General features: G+C 50.1%; 3 protein-coding genes across 8 annotated transcripts in view; 2 read left to right on the top strand and 1 right to left on the bottom strand.

Annotated features, from left to right (window-relative positions):
- Window positions 1–121: 121 nt before the first annotated feature.
- On the bottom strand, window positions 122–3,116 carry LOC1276584 (NEDD8-conjugating enzyme Ubc12). Its single transcript, XM_315947.3, has 4 exons — window positions 2,470–3,116; window positions 2,258–2,391; window positions 2,018–2,185; window positions 122–1,788 (listed from the first exon to the last, which is right to left on the bottom strand). The coding sequence occupies exons 1-4, from the start codon at window positions 2,576–2,578 to the stop codon at window positions 1,648–1,650; spliced, it is 552 nt and encodes a 183-aa protein (XP_315947.2). The 5' UTR covers window positions 2,579–3,116; the 3' UTR covers window positions 122–1,647.
- A 1,211-nt stretch (window positions 3,117–4,327) lies between these two features.
- On the top strand, window positions 4,328–10,304 carry LOC1276585 (uncharacterized). Its single transcript, XM_061663303.1, has 8 exons — window positions 4,328–4,613; window positions 4,700–7,620; window positions 7,691–7,901; window positions 8,191–8,258; window positions 8,332–8,988; window positions 9,060–9,553; window positions 9,635–9,954; window positions 10,021–10,304. Exons 1-8 carry the CDS (start codon window positions 4,509–4,511, stop codon window positions 10,252–10,254), a joined length of 5,010 nt encoding a protein of 1,669 aa, XP_061519287.1. The 5' UTR covers window positions 4,328–4,508; the 3' UTR covers window positions 10,255–10,304.
- Window positions 10,305–10,424: 120 nt separating this feature from the next.
- The window catches only part of LOC1276586 (proton-coupled zinc antiporter SLC30A1), a 31,306-nt gene continuing 27,643 nt past the window's right edge, over window positions 10,425–14,087 (top strand). For 2 of the 6 annotated variants that reach the window (XM_061663306.1, XM_061663304.1), the window contains exon 1: window positions 10,425–10,609. The gene's annotated coding sequence lies outside the window, so the exon portion shown is untranslated. Of the gene's footprint in view, window positions 10,610–10,648; window positions 11,278–14,087 lie in introns of those variants that run through there. The other 4 variants (XM_061663305.1, XM_315949.5, XM_061663308.1 and 1 more) reach the window with 4 other exon arrangements.

The following is a 14,087-nucleotide window of genomic DNA, read 5'->3' on the forward strand; positions in this document are numbered from 1 at the left end:
TTTTGGGGGGCAGAAAATAATGCACAAAGCTAAAGGTTGTGCGACTATTGCGACCAGAATGAGGTTTTTTGGAGGCGTTTACCATTTTCGCAATTTTCAAAAAGTTGTTTTTAACTATGCATTAGTTTCCTCTTTTCACAGTTTATTTTTTCCGTTTTTTGTTGTTGTTGTTGTTCATTATCCTACGTATTGTTGTGTAGTATGCCATGCTTTTGCTTTTCTCTAGCATTCAGTTTTGGGGAACGATCGAGCTGGAGCCTTTTTCCTTGTTTAGTAGATTTTGGTTTGTTTCCTCTCTATTGTAACGCGTTTGTTGTGGTTGGTTTTTGTTTCAGTAATTATTAATTATAATTTTAAAAAATCATAACGATTGGCAAACGGCAAATGTCGACAGAACGCTTCGCTTCGGCACATTCCAGCAATGGCAGTCTCTACTACGGGCCAAACGCAAGCGTGTGTGTGTGGGTGTGTGTAGTACGACGAGGAGCACGAATGGGTGGCCCATGTCATTTGTTTTTGTTCCTTCGTTTTGCTAAGTGTTTATTAGACGAAAGGTTTTCTCTATACTATCCTTTTACGATTTAGCCACTAGAGACTGTAACGGCTTGAGTTTGTGTGTGAGTGAGGGAGAGAAAAGGACTTAATCTTCGTTTTTTTTTATAATCACTATAAGCGCAACGTAAGCTACCGTACTAATCCGCCTGTCCCTGGCGCGTTCCATTGTGTTAGCGTTCAAGAAATTGTGCCTTTTCCTATCGACCAAATGAAGCCGTTGGAGATGTTTAAATTTTGTTAACGCTCAAGCAGCGCGCGTGATTCGCTGCTTTTCCGATGCGTAAACCATTGCGTGCGCGCAGCGTATGCACTTGCAGCGCGCGCAGGTCCTCGCAACAGCTTCTTGGTAGAGAATGTACAGATAAAACGTGTTTTAAGAGTTTGACTTTGTGAGTGTGTGTGTGTGTTTTTGTGTCTGTGCATTGTGTTGACGTTCCTGTATGTTCTTGTTTCTACTCTTGCCTCTCGAGCTATTCTATCGTGTGCTTTTTTCCGAATCGAGCCTATTTTTCCTCCGACTGACTGTAGTGCATTTGTCGTATATTTTTGTTTGTTGTTGAGCTGCATCCCGCGATTTTTAAGCTATCTAAACAAGGTGCATATCGCCCATTCCTGTAGTTCCTCTGATCGTGCGCTCCACTATTTCGTCTGCTTTCGGGTTTTCTCTTTCATATCATCACATTCTACACAAGGCCAAACTTGCAGCTTCTACACTAAATCGAAAGGTTGCGTAAGAGTGGAAATGGTGTGTAACGCGTTGCCGCTTCTTCTTCTTTTTTTTGTTTTGTTTAATCCGCCGTTAACTTCTATTCCCTTGTGTATGCTTCATTTACTTCCAGTTCCAGTTGTTTGGGTGAATTTCCGTGCATTTTCCTTTCCTATTAGATTGCCATTAGGGCTTTTTCTTTGCATTTTGGGTTTCTGCGCTTCTTGCTGCTGCTGCTGCTGCTGTGGTGCTTGTGTTTGCTTGTTCGTGGCATTTCCCGTTGTCCTCTCTCTTTAATTATAGTTAAAGTCTATATAATAGCGCCCACCAATCGTAAGAATAATTAAATAAACGCAACATGTAAGGGTTAGTTTCGAATTTATATATCACTTGAGACAGCGCTGGAAGTACGTCGCGCCAATATAGTTGCCGCGCATCGCTTTGAAAACATTGTGCTCGAACAGGCGCCGGTTGGTTTGCAGCACTTCCGCCGCTTCCCGGTTGAGCGGATCCTCCGGATTCGGTTCCTTTTTTTATGGGAAGGGTGGGAGAGAGAGAGAGAGAAAGCGAACCAATAAGACACGTTAGTTTGGGTTGAACGAGAACAGAGCCAGACGACTCATTTGCACAGCGGAGAGGACAAAGAAAGTGATGTGCATTCTTTTGGCACCAGTTTTGGGGCCGATCACATGCGAGCTTCAAGCCACCAAAGATAGAGAGGGACAGCGTGTGAAAGATGAACCGTTTTCTACATACCAGGAACAAGTACTGCAACCCATAGACGATCGAGTTGATCGTCAACACCGGTTTCCAGTCTTCGCGCAGAATGTTCAGACATACGTTGCCCTCCAGGTCTATGTTCGGATGATAGACCTGAGTTTCGCACTTGACCTTCGGCGGTTCGTGCGGGTAGTTCGGTCCAACCTAGGAGAAGAGGGCGCGTTAGCGTCGAATGGCGTCGTCTCCGAAAGCGCCCCCCCCAACACGGGTACGTACCTTGAAGTTGAACACGAAGCGTCCGCTCTTGTAGAAACCCTCATCCGGGCAGATAATCAGCTTGAAGTTGAGCAAATCGTCCGGGTCCGGGAACTCGGTGGCACATGTTTTCGGCAGGTTTAGCTCGTTGATATCTGTTGGAAAAGGACACACAGTTTAGCTTCGGTTGGAGCGTGAAACCCCTCCCAAACAATAACCCCGGCATAGCATACCCTTGGTGATGCGAAGCTGTGCAGCAGTGAAAGTTTTCTTCTGTCCTCCGGCCTTCGGCGTTGCTTCACCATCTTTCTTCTGTTGTTTGAGCGAGAACAGTTTAATCATCGCTGATGCGTCGTTTGCACACTAGGCGTGAAAGGGACGGGACAGAAGGTGATACACACACACACGATCACGCACGGCACACGCACAGGCAGCTCCCAGAAACAGGACGACGGAATTCCGCTACGGGGTTTGTGCGCTGCTGCTGGTTCGATCGCGCTTTGTTGTTGGTGGTTTTGGCGATGGGGCTGCTGGTGCTGGTGCTGCTGCTGCTGCTGCTAGTTCCGTCGTAACACTTCGCATACAACCAAAGGGTCACAGTTCATTCAGGAGGTGGGGAGTGTAGGAATAAGCACGGCTGCTGTGTCGGTTACAACCACTTACGCCGAGTGCCACCGAGACGTCGCAATGTGGCGGTGCGCTTGCTGGTTTGCAAACACGAACACAAATTAAACGATGCGTATATTTACGAATTTTTAGATAATATTTTCACTATTTTCTAGCGTTTTGCTAAATAGACATTTTTGTTGTGACAGCGCTACGCCCCGTACAACATAGTGGGGGTTTTTGACGTTCGAATATCGCTGCATCACGCTCATTATCTCTACCTATCCTTTACTCGCCTAAAGTGCTCGTTTCAAAGTGAGCGTTCGTGTCCCTCTCTCCCACTACACTTCGAACGATTCGTCCACCTTTTTCCATACGCCTGTCGTTGTGATGGTGACAATTTACCGAGGTGTGTATGTTCTCGCTCGTTATGTCATTCGCGCATATGGACGCGTGAAGAAACGCAAACAAACTTGTTGGTTGACTAAATTTAATGTGCGCAATTTTGTTCAATTACAGTGGAACGTCGTTTATCCGTGCAGCTCGGGATCGGGCATTTGTCGGTTAATCAATTTGCACGGATAATGGTCCAAGAAATGTCAAATTCATATAAAAATTAAATAATCCACTAGTTTTATGATTAATTCACCTTGAATCAATCGATAAATCGTTAGTAGAATATTATTTTAATCAATAACTATAGGTTTAACAACTGGTCATGAACAAAAATAAATTTCGAAAACACCACTAGACTCTACAGAGCTGCACAAAAATTCGGTTCATATTGCGATTATTTGAATGATTTTAATTGTTTAACATATACACAAAATAAATTTCATGTTGTTCCTATACAACCTACATAATTACATTGACAGATAAAATCGCACATAAAAAGCCACCAATCAGCTGATGCAATAGCGGAATTTGTATGTGCAAGTGAGACGGCGGAGCACAGGTGCTATAATGGCAAACACATAGAATGTAGTACCCCGTGGGGTCAAAGCAGTTGCAGGAGTGGTGGAATGTATTTATTTTTTTGCCATTTAAAGTTGTCCACCAACTTAATTGCACACCAGCGCGAGCTTCAAATCCCTCGCAACGCCTTTCAAAAACGCTGGCCAGCAAGAGAAAATCGCACCGATTTTTAGCGTTCAAGAGCTCGCGAAACCCGGTGTTTGCATTTCGGGCTGTTTACGCTCCCAAGTTAAGCACTCAAACGTGTCACGGCTCGTCCTAATTGATCGAGCAATGGGAAATATTTTTTCTTCTTCTTCTGGGATATGTTTCGCATGCCTTTAAATTGCTTTTTTTTGTAAATGATTTATTAAATTTTGACCCGCATCTTTTCAGTGCTTTACACGAATATAGAGACAAAAAAAGCAAAACGGTTGAGTTTGTTCGTCGATTACTCGATTTTTGGCGATGAAACCGTTGCGAGAGAGACAATTGTGTAACCGCGGCTGCATCAATCGCACTCTCTCTTTCTCCCAGCCTGTCTGTTTGAAGTGTTTTGTTTTGGTTGCCGTTCCCGCCAAACTACAGGCAGAAAAATCTGCAACGTTTTCGCAATTCGCGACAGTTCCTGTGAAGAATTGCTGGCCGAAGAGCTACGGTCCACGTCCAGCTGCGTGTACCATAACGAAACGGAAGTGTGCAAGTGAGCACAATGGAGGACGACCAGGCGTTTCGTGCCAAATACCAAAAGTGCAAGTACCGGGTGAAACAATGGGAAAAAGAGTTCAGGAAAAAGTATGGCCGTATTCCATCAAAGGTAAAGTGTGGCCCGAAGTGAATCTGCATTTCAATAGGTAGGACAGGTGATTCTATCTTTGTTTCTCTATCTCTCTTTGCCTTCAGCTGGATATTCGCGAATCACCGAGCGAGATTAGAAACTCGTACAAACTGTACTACCAGCTGAAAACGAACCTTTTGAAGCACACCCTGTTGGATGCGCTGGATGATGATGATGATTTCGATGGCTCACTGATATCCCAAGAAGCGAGCTTTTCTCAGGATGTTTCGGGTGATGTTTCCGGTCTGCTGCTGTCTTCCGGCACGATCCTCAACGACAGTGCACTGCTGGAACGAAGCTCCTCCATGAGCAGCTTGCTAACGAAACCGATCGCAACCGCCCAACCGTCCGACACGCACTTCGAGGCGGAAAAGCTAGATCAACACAATCTGGTCGCCTGGCAGGGCGAAAAAAGCCGGAAAGCGGTACAACCGACCAAACCGGCCGAACCAATCGAACCACCCAAACCGGTAACGTTGAAGGGCATCACGCTGTTGCCCAAATCGACCGCCCTAATCCCGAAGCGCAATCCACGCAAATCGATTTCGCGCAACTCGTTCGGACCATCATCTCAGGGTAGCTCGACGAACGGAACTGCCCCGAAGATGGTTCTTCCCGATCTGGAAACGCTACTGACGGCAAAATCGAAGGAGCTAGAAAGTAATGCAACGAAGGTGGAGGAAAAACTGCCCGCCCCACCGTTGGTGCCGACGCAAAGCGAACCAATCAATCAGCTGGATGAACGGTGGATCAATCGTCTGTCAGGTGGAACGGGTGACAGTAATGTCACAACCACCGATGCCCGTCCATCCAGCGAACGTCCGACTCCCACCAACTTTGGGCTGCGTAACGTCAACGTGGCTTCGCTGGCATCGGCAACCAGCTTCGGCATGTCGGCCTTAAGTATGACCGATAAAGCCGGCGGCACTGCCGTTGTTTCACCGCAGGCAACGGCGGCAGCGGCCCGAATTGGCGTTCAAAATACCGCATACGATGCGGCGATACACTCCGACTCGGATGGGGTGGTAGAAAACTCGGAAGACGAATCGGCTACAAAAACGTCCCCGGGAATGCTGCACATTGCCAAGAAGCGTAAAATATTCACCTCCATTAACCGAAGTCCGGTGGAGCGGGTGGAAGCGAAGCAACCGAAACCGTCGATAGAGACGAACAATGTGCTGCCGGTTGAAAGCAAGGACGTCGAAAATCAAGACCCACGTGGTGTAGCAGAAGAGGCGGAACAAGGCGCCACTCCGAAGGGAGCGCCCAAAAAACGAGTTCAAAAGCGGGTCTCGAAAGCGAAACAGGTTGCAAAGAAGATGGTAGAAAAAGCGAAAACAGTCGTTGTGCCGAGGGCACGATCCTCGCGCACCAATGCGCGCAAAGTGGCCACGTACAAGGAGGTGCCCCTTGCGGACGGTGTGCAGGATGAGATGGAGCACGAATTTTCCGCCGACGATGAGGATAAAGATCCGGATTATAAAGAGCAGCTAGAGCGGGAGAGCCGGGGTTTGCTACCGGCGGACGGTGACGATCCGGAGTCCGATCAGGAAGAGGAGCCGAAGCCGAAAAGCGCACCGGCGAAACGAGTAAGCCGTGCGCGATCGGCAACCGGCGTTCCGCGGAAACAGCCAACGAAAGTGAAACGATCGACGACGAGGAAATCGACCACCGTCTCACCGAAGCTTAGTCCCGGCTCATCAAAACCTACATCGCAGAGGGGACGGAAGGCGAAAAAGATCACCAAGCGCAAGATGGATGTTGATGGGGAGGAGGAAGAGGCCATACCGGAAGCGGAACAGCCACAAGAGTATGTGCCCGAGTTTGGACTGGCTCGGCTGAAAAGCATCCCACGGCTCGATATCAACGAGCTGGTCCGCGATACGAAACTTGCGGACAGTTTCATCCTCGGTGTCGCTGGTTCGGCGGCGGAAGGACCCAGTTCCAATGGGAAAACTCGCACCACAGTCGCCGGTAGCACAAAAGAGACTGCGTTGCGCAAAAAGATGGCAGCAGGGAAGCTGAACGAAAACTTTGTGCGCATTGACATCCGCAAGAAGGTGTTTGTGAAGGGGAAGAAAACGATCAACTATAGTCGGTACAAGAAGTCACAGTGGAAAGCGAAGAAGGCAGCCGCACTGACCGGGCCGGAGATGGATATGCGCGGGTGTGATGGCGGTACGCTAACCTGCTTCCAGTGTGGCGGCACCGGGCACATGGCGTTTCAGTGCAAGAAACCGCTGGAGGACAAGCTGCTGCCGTACGATGCGGACACGATCGAAGAGTCCTCCTTTCCCACGCTGGAAGAGGCGGAAGCGATGGCCAATTCGCGAACGCTTGCGGTACACTCGAACCGCATCGAACGGCTTCCACCAGTCGCCAACCCGGTGTGGAAGGAACAGGAGCAAGAAGACCTTCCAGCGGAGGAACAAGTCGGCGAACCTGGAAAGGAAGAACCTTCCACGCTGCCGGTGGAGGACGACTTAGACGAACCGATGGAGCAGGAAAGCGATGAGCACCACCAGGAAACGGAGCAGAGTGCAGCGGCGTCACAACCGGCTGCACCAGCCTACATTGGGCACAAAATACCGGAAGAGTTCCTCAAACAGTCCGGCCTGTTGGAGGTGACGGTTTCGGGCGGGTTCAAGGGTACGGTAGAACCGCTTTACCAGCAGCGGGGCGATTGTACGCTCCCGCCGACACCGCCGGAAGTGTTCGAAGCGTTACGTATGTTTGGCCACCAAAGCTTCCGCCACGGGCAGGAGCGGGCGGTTATGCGTGTGCTGTGTGGGCTGTCCACCCTGGTCACGCTCAGCACGGGTGCGGGCAAATCGTTGTGCTATCAGCTGCCGGCGTACCTGTATCGAAAGAATCGTAGCTGCATCACGCTGGTGATATCTCCGCTCGTGTCGCTGATGGAGGATCAGGTGCATGGGATGCCGGACTTTTTGAATGCTCACTGTTTGCACACGAACCAAACGCCCAAGTAAGATGCTTTGTTGATGAGGGAAAGCAGTAATTAAACACATTTAATTGGCAAATTTTCCACTCCGCAGGGTTCGTGATCGTACGATGCAAGCGATAGCGGCTGGCGAAGTAGATGTGCTGCTGATCTCACCGGAAGCGGTCGTATCGGGTGAAAAATCGACCGGGTTTGGTTCACTTTTGCGCCAGCTGCCACCGATCGCCTTTGCCTGTATCGATGAAGCGCATTGTGTGTCCCAGTGGAGTCATAACTTCCGTCCAAGCTACCTCATGATTTGCAAGGTAAGCGAATGGCTGAATCGTGGTACAGTCATCAACTCGAACGACTCAGTAACATGCCCGTCATGAGTTCAAGCCTGTAATTTGACCGTCCCCACGTAGCAAAAATTTGACTGATGATAATCCATTACCACGCACAGCCGGCTGGATGGATAAAGTCTCGAAAGCCTGTATGGATAGGCCCGGCATGTCCGCCTAGGATGTTACGCCAAATAGAAGAAGAAGAACGAACGAACGGCTGTGAAAAGACTGAATTATCCTCTTCTAATTGGTGTCCGCTTTTTCTCAACAGGTTCTAAAAGAAAAGCTTGGCGTTAAAACGATTCTGGGTCTTACCGCAACGGCCACCGTTCAAACAAGGCAAGTCGGGGGGAAATTACTGTTACAAGCTTTAAAAGGTTATTTGTTTGATTCGACCCTCATCCATTTGCAGGCAAAGCATCGTGTCCCATCTCGCCATACCGGACGGAGTACAGGGAATCATTAGCGATATACCGCTGCCGGACAATCTGTTGCTGACCGTGTCGCGGGACGCCAACCGGGACGTGGCACTGGTGGAGCTGCTCCAGTCGGAACGGTTCAGCTCGCTGCAATCCATCATCGTGTACTGTACGCGGCGGGACGACTGCGAGCGGGTGGCAACGTTTATACGCACCTGCTTCCAGGATGCGGCACGCGCTGCCGCTGCCGCCAATGCGCACAAGCGCAAACGGCTCAACTACGTGGCGGAACCGTACCATGCGGGTATGCCGGCGTCGCGCCGTCGCACCATACAGAACGCGTTCATGAGCGGGGAGTTGCGCATTGTCGTCGCGACGATTGCGTTCGGCATGGGCATCAACAAGGCGGACATACGGGCGATCATTCACTACAACATGCCGAAGAACTTCGAGAGCTACGTGCAGGAGGTGGGTCGCGCGGGCCGCGACGGGCTCCTGTCGCACTGCCATCTGTTCCTGGACGGCAAGGGTACGGACCGGAACGAGCTGCGCCGCTTCATTTACGCCAACTCGATCGATCGGCACGTGATCCGGAAGCTGCTGCAGAAAATCTTTGTCCCGTGCGCTTGCGCCAAGATTCTCACCAACAAGTAAGTTTGTTTAGTTTCCGTTCGTTTTATTAAAGTAGCGCAAAACAAGCATTTATTTCTCGCTTTTGCAGAGATTTGGCACTGGAGTTGCGGGAGGAATTGAAGGCAGTGAACGGTATCGATTGGGACGATGATTTTGAGGAGCTTTCGACGGCCGATGGACGCACGCAAGCTGATGGTGGTGGTGGCGGTACGCGCAAGCGTCTCTGTCCGGGGCATGAAATATGCTTCTCGATCGAGGCCACCGTTCAGCAGCTGGATATTCCGGAGGAAAATATTACCACCTTCCTGTGCTATCTGGAGCTGGACGAGCAGCGCTACATACAGGCGCTCAGCCCGGCGTACACGATGTGCAAGGTGATGTCGTACGGGGGCGTGCGGCCGCTGCGCCAGGCAGCGAAAGAGTGTCCACCGCTGGCGATGGCATTTGCGCTCGATCTGAAGCGTGGCATTTCGCATGCCACCTCGACAGCGATCGAGTTTCCGGTGATCGACGTAGCGTCCGCCATCGGTTGGGACAGCGGCGTCGTCAAGTATCAGCTGAAAAATCTCGAATGGACCACAGGTATACCCGACGGGGGATTTGAACGCTAAATGTGCACAAAATGACATTTAGCATCCTTTTATCCATCCATCCTATTTTTAGTAAATAACGTACGCAAACGCTCGCCACTGTCGGTGACGTTCACTGAGCTGGGATTTCGAGTGCGCGCACCGGGCGATTTAACCGACGAAGAGCTGGACCACGCACTAGACGGGCTGTACGAGCGCGTTACGCACCAGGAGCGAACGCAGCTGGCCCAGCTGCAGTACATCTCGGACGCGCTGAACTCGGTCTGCTTCAACACCATCGGGCCGGTAAGTCGAGCCGACTGTCCCACCGGACCCTCGGACAAACTGAAAACCATCGTGCGGGAGTACTTTACGACGGACATCAGCAAGGAGCAGATAGAAATCGTCCCGGAGGTAAGCATCATGCTTTGGAAGCGCTCCAAACCACTAGTTGTAACTGTAATTCCTCTCCCTATCCAGCCCGATGACACAACGGACGAGCAGCTTATCAACGACATTCGCACGGCGATCTGCCGGTATCCGGAGAACAACTTTACCGGCCGAGCGATTGCCAGGCTGTTCCACGGTGTGCAAAGCCCCAACTACACGGCACTGGTATGGTCGCGGTCCAACTTCTGGCGCGCGTACACCAAAACCGACTTCAATCGCATCGTGCGCCTAGCCAACGCGGAGATTGTACGCATGAGAACGTGAACGTGGCGCAAAACGCAAAATAAAAGTGCAACGAGATGTTTAATTTCAAATTTTCAAAACAGTGCGTTCAAACGGTGAAAGAAGAAAAGGTAACTGAACGGGTGCGCCTCGCAGTCAACGCTTCGACCGCGGAGTGTAAACCTACGATGGATCTGTCAGAAGTGCGACCAAACTCTCGAATGCTCTCGTCGGAAGGGAGAAGGGGTGAAAACAACGTTATTGTTTCGAAGAAAACTACATTATTCATAGCCCACCGCTGGTCGGAGAGCAGTAGTAGTTCGGTCAGGAAGATTTTGCGACGCGAGGGTGTTGTTGCACCGTTAATCAACCCCTCCCGCCCCCATCCCGCTGCCAGGTGCGTACGGAAGATTCCATCCAGAACCGTTTTCTTCGCTCCCAAACCTTCTCCCCGCAGCAGAAAGAGGTGGTGTGTGGTCTCACCACCCTTTGGGCTGCGCGTGTGTGTTTGTGCGGAGGGCGCGTGTGCGTGAATGTGTTGTTTCTTATCAATTGTCAAACAGTGGAAAAGCAACCACCACCAGGACCTGGCACCAGCAGCAGCATTAGCAGCAGCACAGTTTTCGTACACTTCTCGGCCCGCACGGTCATAAGCTCGCGTGTGGTTTACGGGCTTCCGGGAGGGGCATTTGGACGGGTGGCGTGTGTTGTACAAAGGGTACAGGGTACGGAATCTGGCTCTCGGCGTGGTACAGATACGGGCCATTCGGTGTGAAAATTCTGCCAAAGTGTTGGAAAATCGTTGCGTAGCTGTAGACGCGCAGTGTGCAATAGCAGTGTAAGCATTAGTAATAGTAGTGGTGGTGGTGGTGGTGGTGTGTTGTGTTGTTGGTGTATGCCATTCTCGCGGACGGCTAACGGGGTTGCACATTAAGGAACAACCCCTTTCCCCTTGCACACGGCGTACGAGTGCAATTGCTCTAAAGAAGGTGACCGCGTGTGTTGGTTTCTTCGCGCTGTTCGGGCCCAAGGAGAGGGAGCGCGGATTGATCAATCAACGGAAAGGTGCGTCATAGTTGGCTGGGATTTTCGGTGTGTGTCATCCCACAGAAGAGCATTCACGCTAAACGTCGTTGGCAGTGGTTAGAAGCCGTGGACCAACGACGACCGACCAAAACCCCCTTGTGGGAGGAAATTTCTCGATTGCTCTAGAGAAGAAGAAGAAGAAGCTGATGGGACCAACATTGCGGCGGGACTGTGATGGTGAGCGAAGCGATGGGTTCCGATCGACCGAGGCGATGCTTGCTGGAAGAGAGCTGCTCGGTGTCCTTGGGCTGGCTGGCCAAGCCTCGAGCAAAAACACCTAAGCAGGCCAAGGATTTAACAACTTTGTGCACAGAGCAGCCAGGGCAATGACAAAACGCGGATGGTGCCATCCAGCACTCTAGTATCCGTTCCCCTGAGAAAAGACGTAGCCGTAAGGAAATGGTTTCGCGTTTTCTCTTTGCATCCACACATATCAAACGATGCGATAGTGTACGCGGACATAAATTGACCCCGATGAGTTGGTATTGGCCGCAGATTGAATCTGGGACGCTCTGGCCGACACACACATACACACATACGTACACACGTGTCCATCGTGTGCGCTCGGTGGTGTTGCTCCCGGTCCGTCCCTTTTGTCCCATATAAAGCAGCGCACTTTTACGGGTTGGTTTGTTACATCTTCCCATATCTCGTGTGTTCTTCTCCAACCCCTTAAGCAGTATGTGTGTGTGTGTGTGCGTGTTCTCTCCTGGTATGTGTCCCAGCTCGCTCGCTCTAATACCGGTGGGGCGAACGGAAGCAACGAAGTGTCCGCACGGGGGTGGTGTGTAGGAAACAAGCGTCTCTCTTTGTCGCGTGCGCTCGCTCACGAAGCAATCTCAGCAGTATCTGCTGGCTGCGTAGAGGTGTGGTGTAGTGGAAAGGGGTGGTTGGTTGGATGGGGTGGCATTTTCACCCGCGCGCGTACCGAGTGCAAGAAGAAACAATTTTGCACTCGGTACACCCCGATGGTACGGCCACACACGCGAGAAACACACGCGGGCGAGGTTCGAAAGGGAAAGAACACAAAGCAAAGTAGCGCCGATGGGCGGATAAAACGCGATAGAAAGAGGAAGAAGCCAACCAGATGGGACATGTGCACGCGGCTTCTCGAGCTACAGGGCCACTGTTGGAGTGTGTGTGCGCTGTTGGTGGCGTGAAGAAAAAAGTCGAATAGCTGTGCAAAATGAAATGAACTTTAATGGTGGACTGTGTCAAAGGTCCGGTTCTTAGCCTAGTGGGTGAGACAGGATGGGTGGTCAGCAATGGCTCGTAAGTTAACACCACCCCCCTCAAGCGAAAAGAACGCTCTTACGTCAGCTGATGGTGTGCGAGCCACGCTATGTTGATGAATCGCACAACAAACAATCCGCCGCCTCGATGTGGGGGGAGGCCCCAGAGCGTTGGTAGCCAAGACGACCACGGGGAAAAGTGCACGCTTTGCTTCAATTTTCGTATCAGGAAGTGCTGCTCAGTGCAAATAGATGACAGCGTAAAACATGCGTAAAACATACCATTCACTGGAATCATGAAGATACGGCTTCTTCGGCGAAAACACACCACACCCGTAAAAGAACAAAAATGGGAATTCCGGGGATAAATGAACGAAGATGAGGTAGCAGCTACATGATCGTAGCAGGTTTTGCTAATTTGCATATCTTTGTTTGAATTCCTAGTAAGTGTAGAAATATGAGGCAGGGAGGGTGATAAAACTTGAACGTTATCAATTCGGCGTACCTCCAAAATTGAGCACAAAGACCAGAAGGAAAGAGGAGTGGGTCGTTTTAGGTGATTGTTCGGTTCTCCGAAAATGGGGTCACTGTGTATTTCTAACCGTGTGTGATCAAGACGAGAGCGATAGAGCTGTTCGTCTCTCTCTTTCTCTCTCTCTTTGTGTTCTTGTTATCGTTTTTCCAAGGAACAAGGATAACACAATGACAGGGACAAGGTAAAACACGCTTGCTATATTCCCGGGATAAACTAATGAGTGGATGGAAATATTGCTGTCAAAGTGGCGCAGTTAGCTAGAAGTAGTAGTTGCACACGGCCTTCTCGCCTCAGAGACACTAGAGGACTAGGGCACCCTAAAGGGGATGTAGCGCGCTTCGATGCTGTTAGTTTTATTTGCTTTGATCGTACATTTTTCTGCGTCAAGTTTTGCTGAAACGTTTCGCAAGTCATCTTGTGTAATTCCTTAACAAAAGAAGAACATTAGTGTAAGATACTCATTGGGGCAAATTGTTTTAAAAAGAGTGCGCTTAGCAGGAACCGCTAATCAATTGTAGCTGATTGAATATTTATAGCCGCTGAGAAGATAGAAGCAACGATCTTTCGGCGAGTCAATGTGGAGGGAGGTTTCCATTGACCGCGAACTAATCTGGTCAGCCTTCGACTGCAAAAAAAAAAAAAGACTCGTGGTGCCTCATGGAGAATCGCAATATGGGTACCGAGTGGTGCTCGCGCAAAAGTCGCGTATACGTGTTTGATAATGCGTCATTCTACGATACGTCGAACTACGAACTTAGTTAGGATCAAAACCATATCTAACTGCGCAGTGTCATACAGCGCTACAAAGTAGAATTGACTAAGGATATGTCAAAATGTCAAACCATAAAAGGATGTCAGTTGCATCTTTTACGAGAATTTGTTATAATGTACAATAAGAAGCTGGAAGGGAGTAAAGGACCCGATGCAAAGTATTGCAATCAAATCGCAAGGTCCTCCCCACCACTCCTTCAACCTCTTCTTTGTAGGCACTTCGCCTGCTCGAGGTGTAACTGTGTGTATGT

The sequence above is a fragment of the Anopheles gambiae genome, chromosome 2, assembly GCF_943734735.2.
Source record: "Anopheles gambiae chromosome 2, idAnoGambNW_F1_1, whole genome shotgun sequence".
Lineage (NCBI taxonomy): Eukaryota > Metazoa > Arthropoda > Insecta > Diptera > Culicidae > Anopheles > Anopheles gambiae.

Coding starts and splice junctions, on each gene's coding strand:
- LOC1276584 (XM_315947.3), bottom strand. CDS start 2,578: ATGATTAAACTGTTCTCGCTCAAACAACAGAAGAAAGATGGTGAAGCA. Junction 2,392..2,469: donor ACAGCTTCGCATCACCAAGG/GTATGCTATGCC, acceptor CTTTTCCAACAG/ATATCAACGAGCTAAACCTG. Junction 2,186..2,257: donor GCTTCGTGTTCAACTTCAAG/GTACGTACCCGT, acceptor CTCTTCTCCTAG/GTTGGACCGAACTACCCGCA.
- LOC1276585 (XM_061663303.1), top strand. CDS start 4,509: ATGGAGGACGACCAGGCGTTTCGTGCCAAATACCAAAAGTGCAAGTAC. Junction 8,989..9,059: donor GCCAAGATTCTCACCAACAA/GTAAGTTTGTTT, acceptor TCGCTTTTGCAG/AGATTTGGCACTGGAGTTGC. Junction 9,554..9,634: donor AAATCTCGAATGGACCACAG/GTATACCCGACG, acceptor TCCTATTTTTAG/TAAATAACGTACGCAAACGC.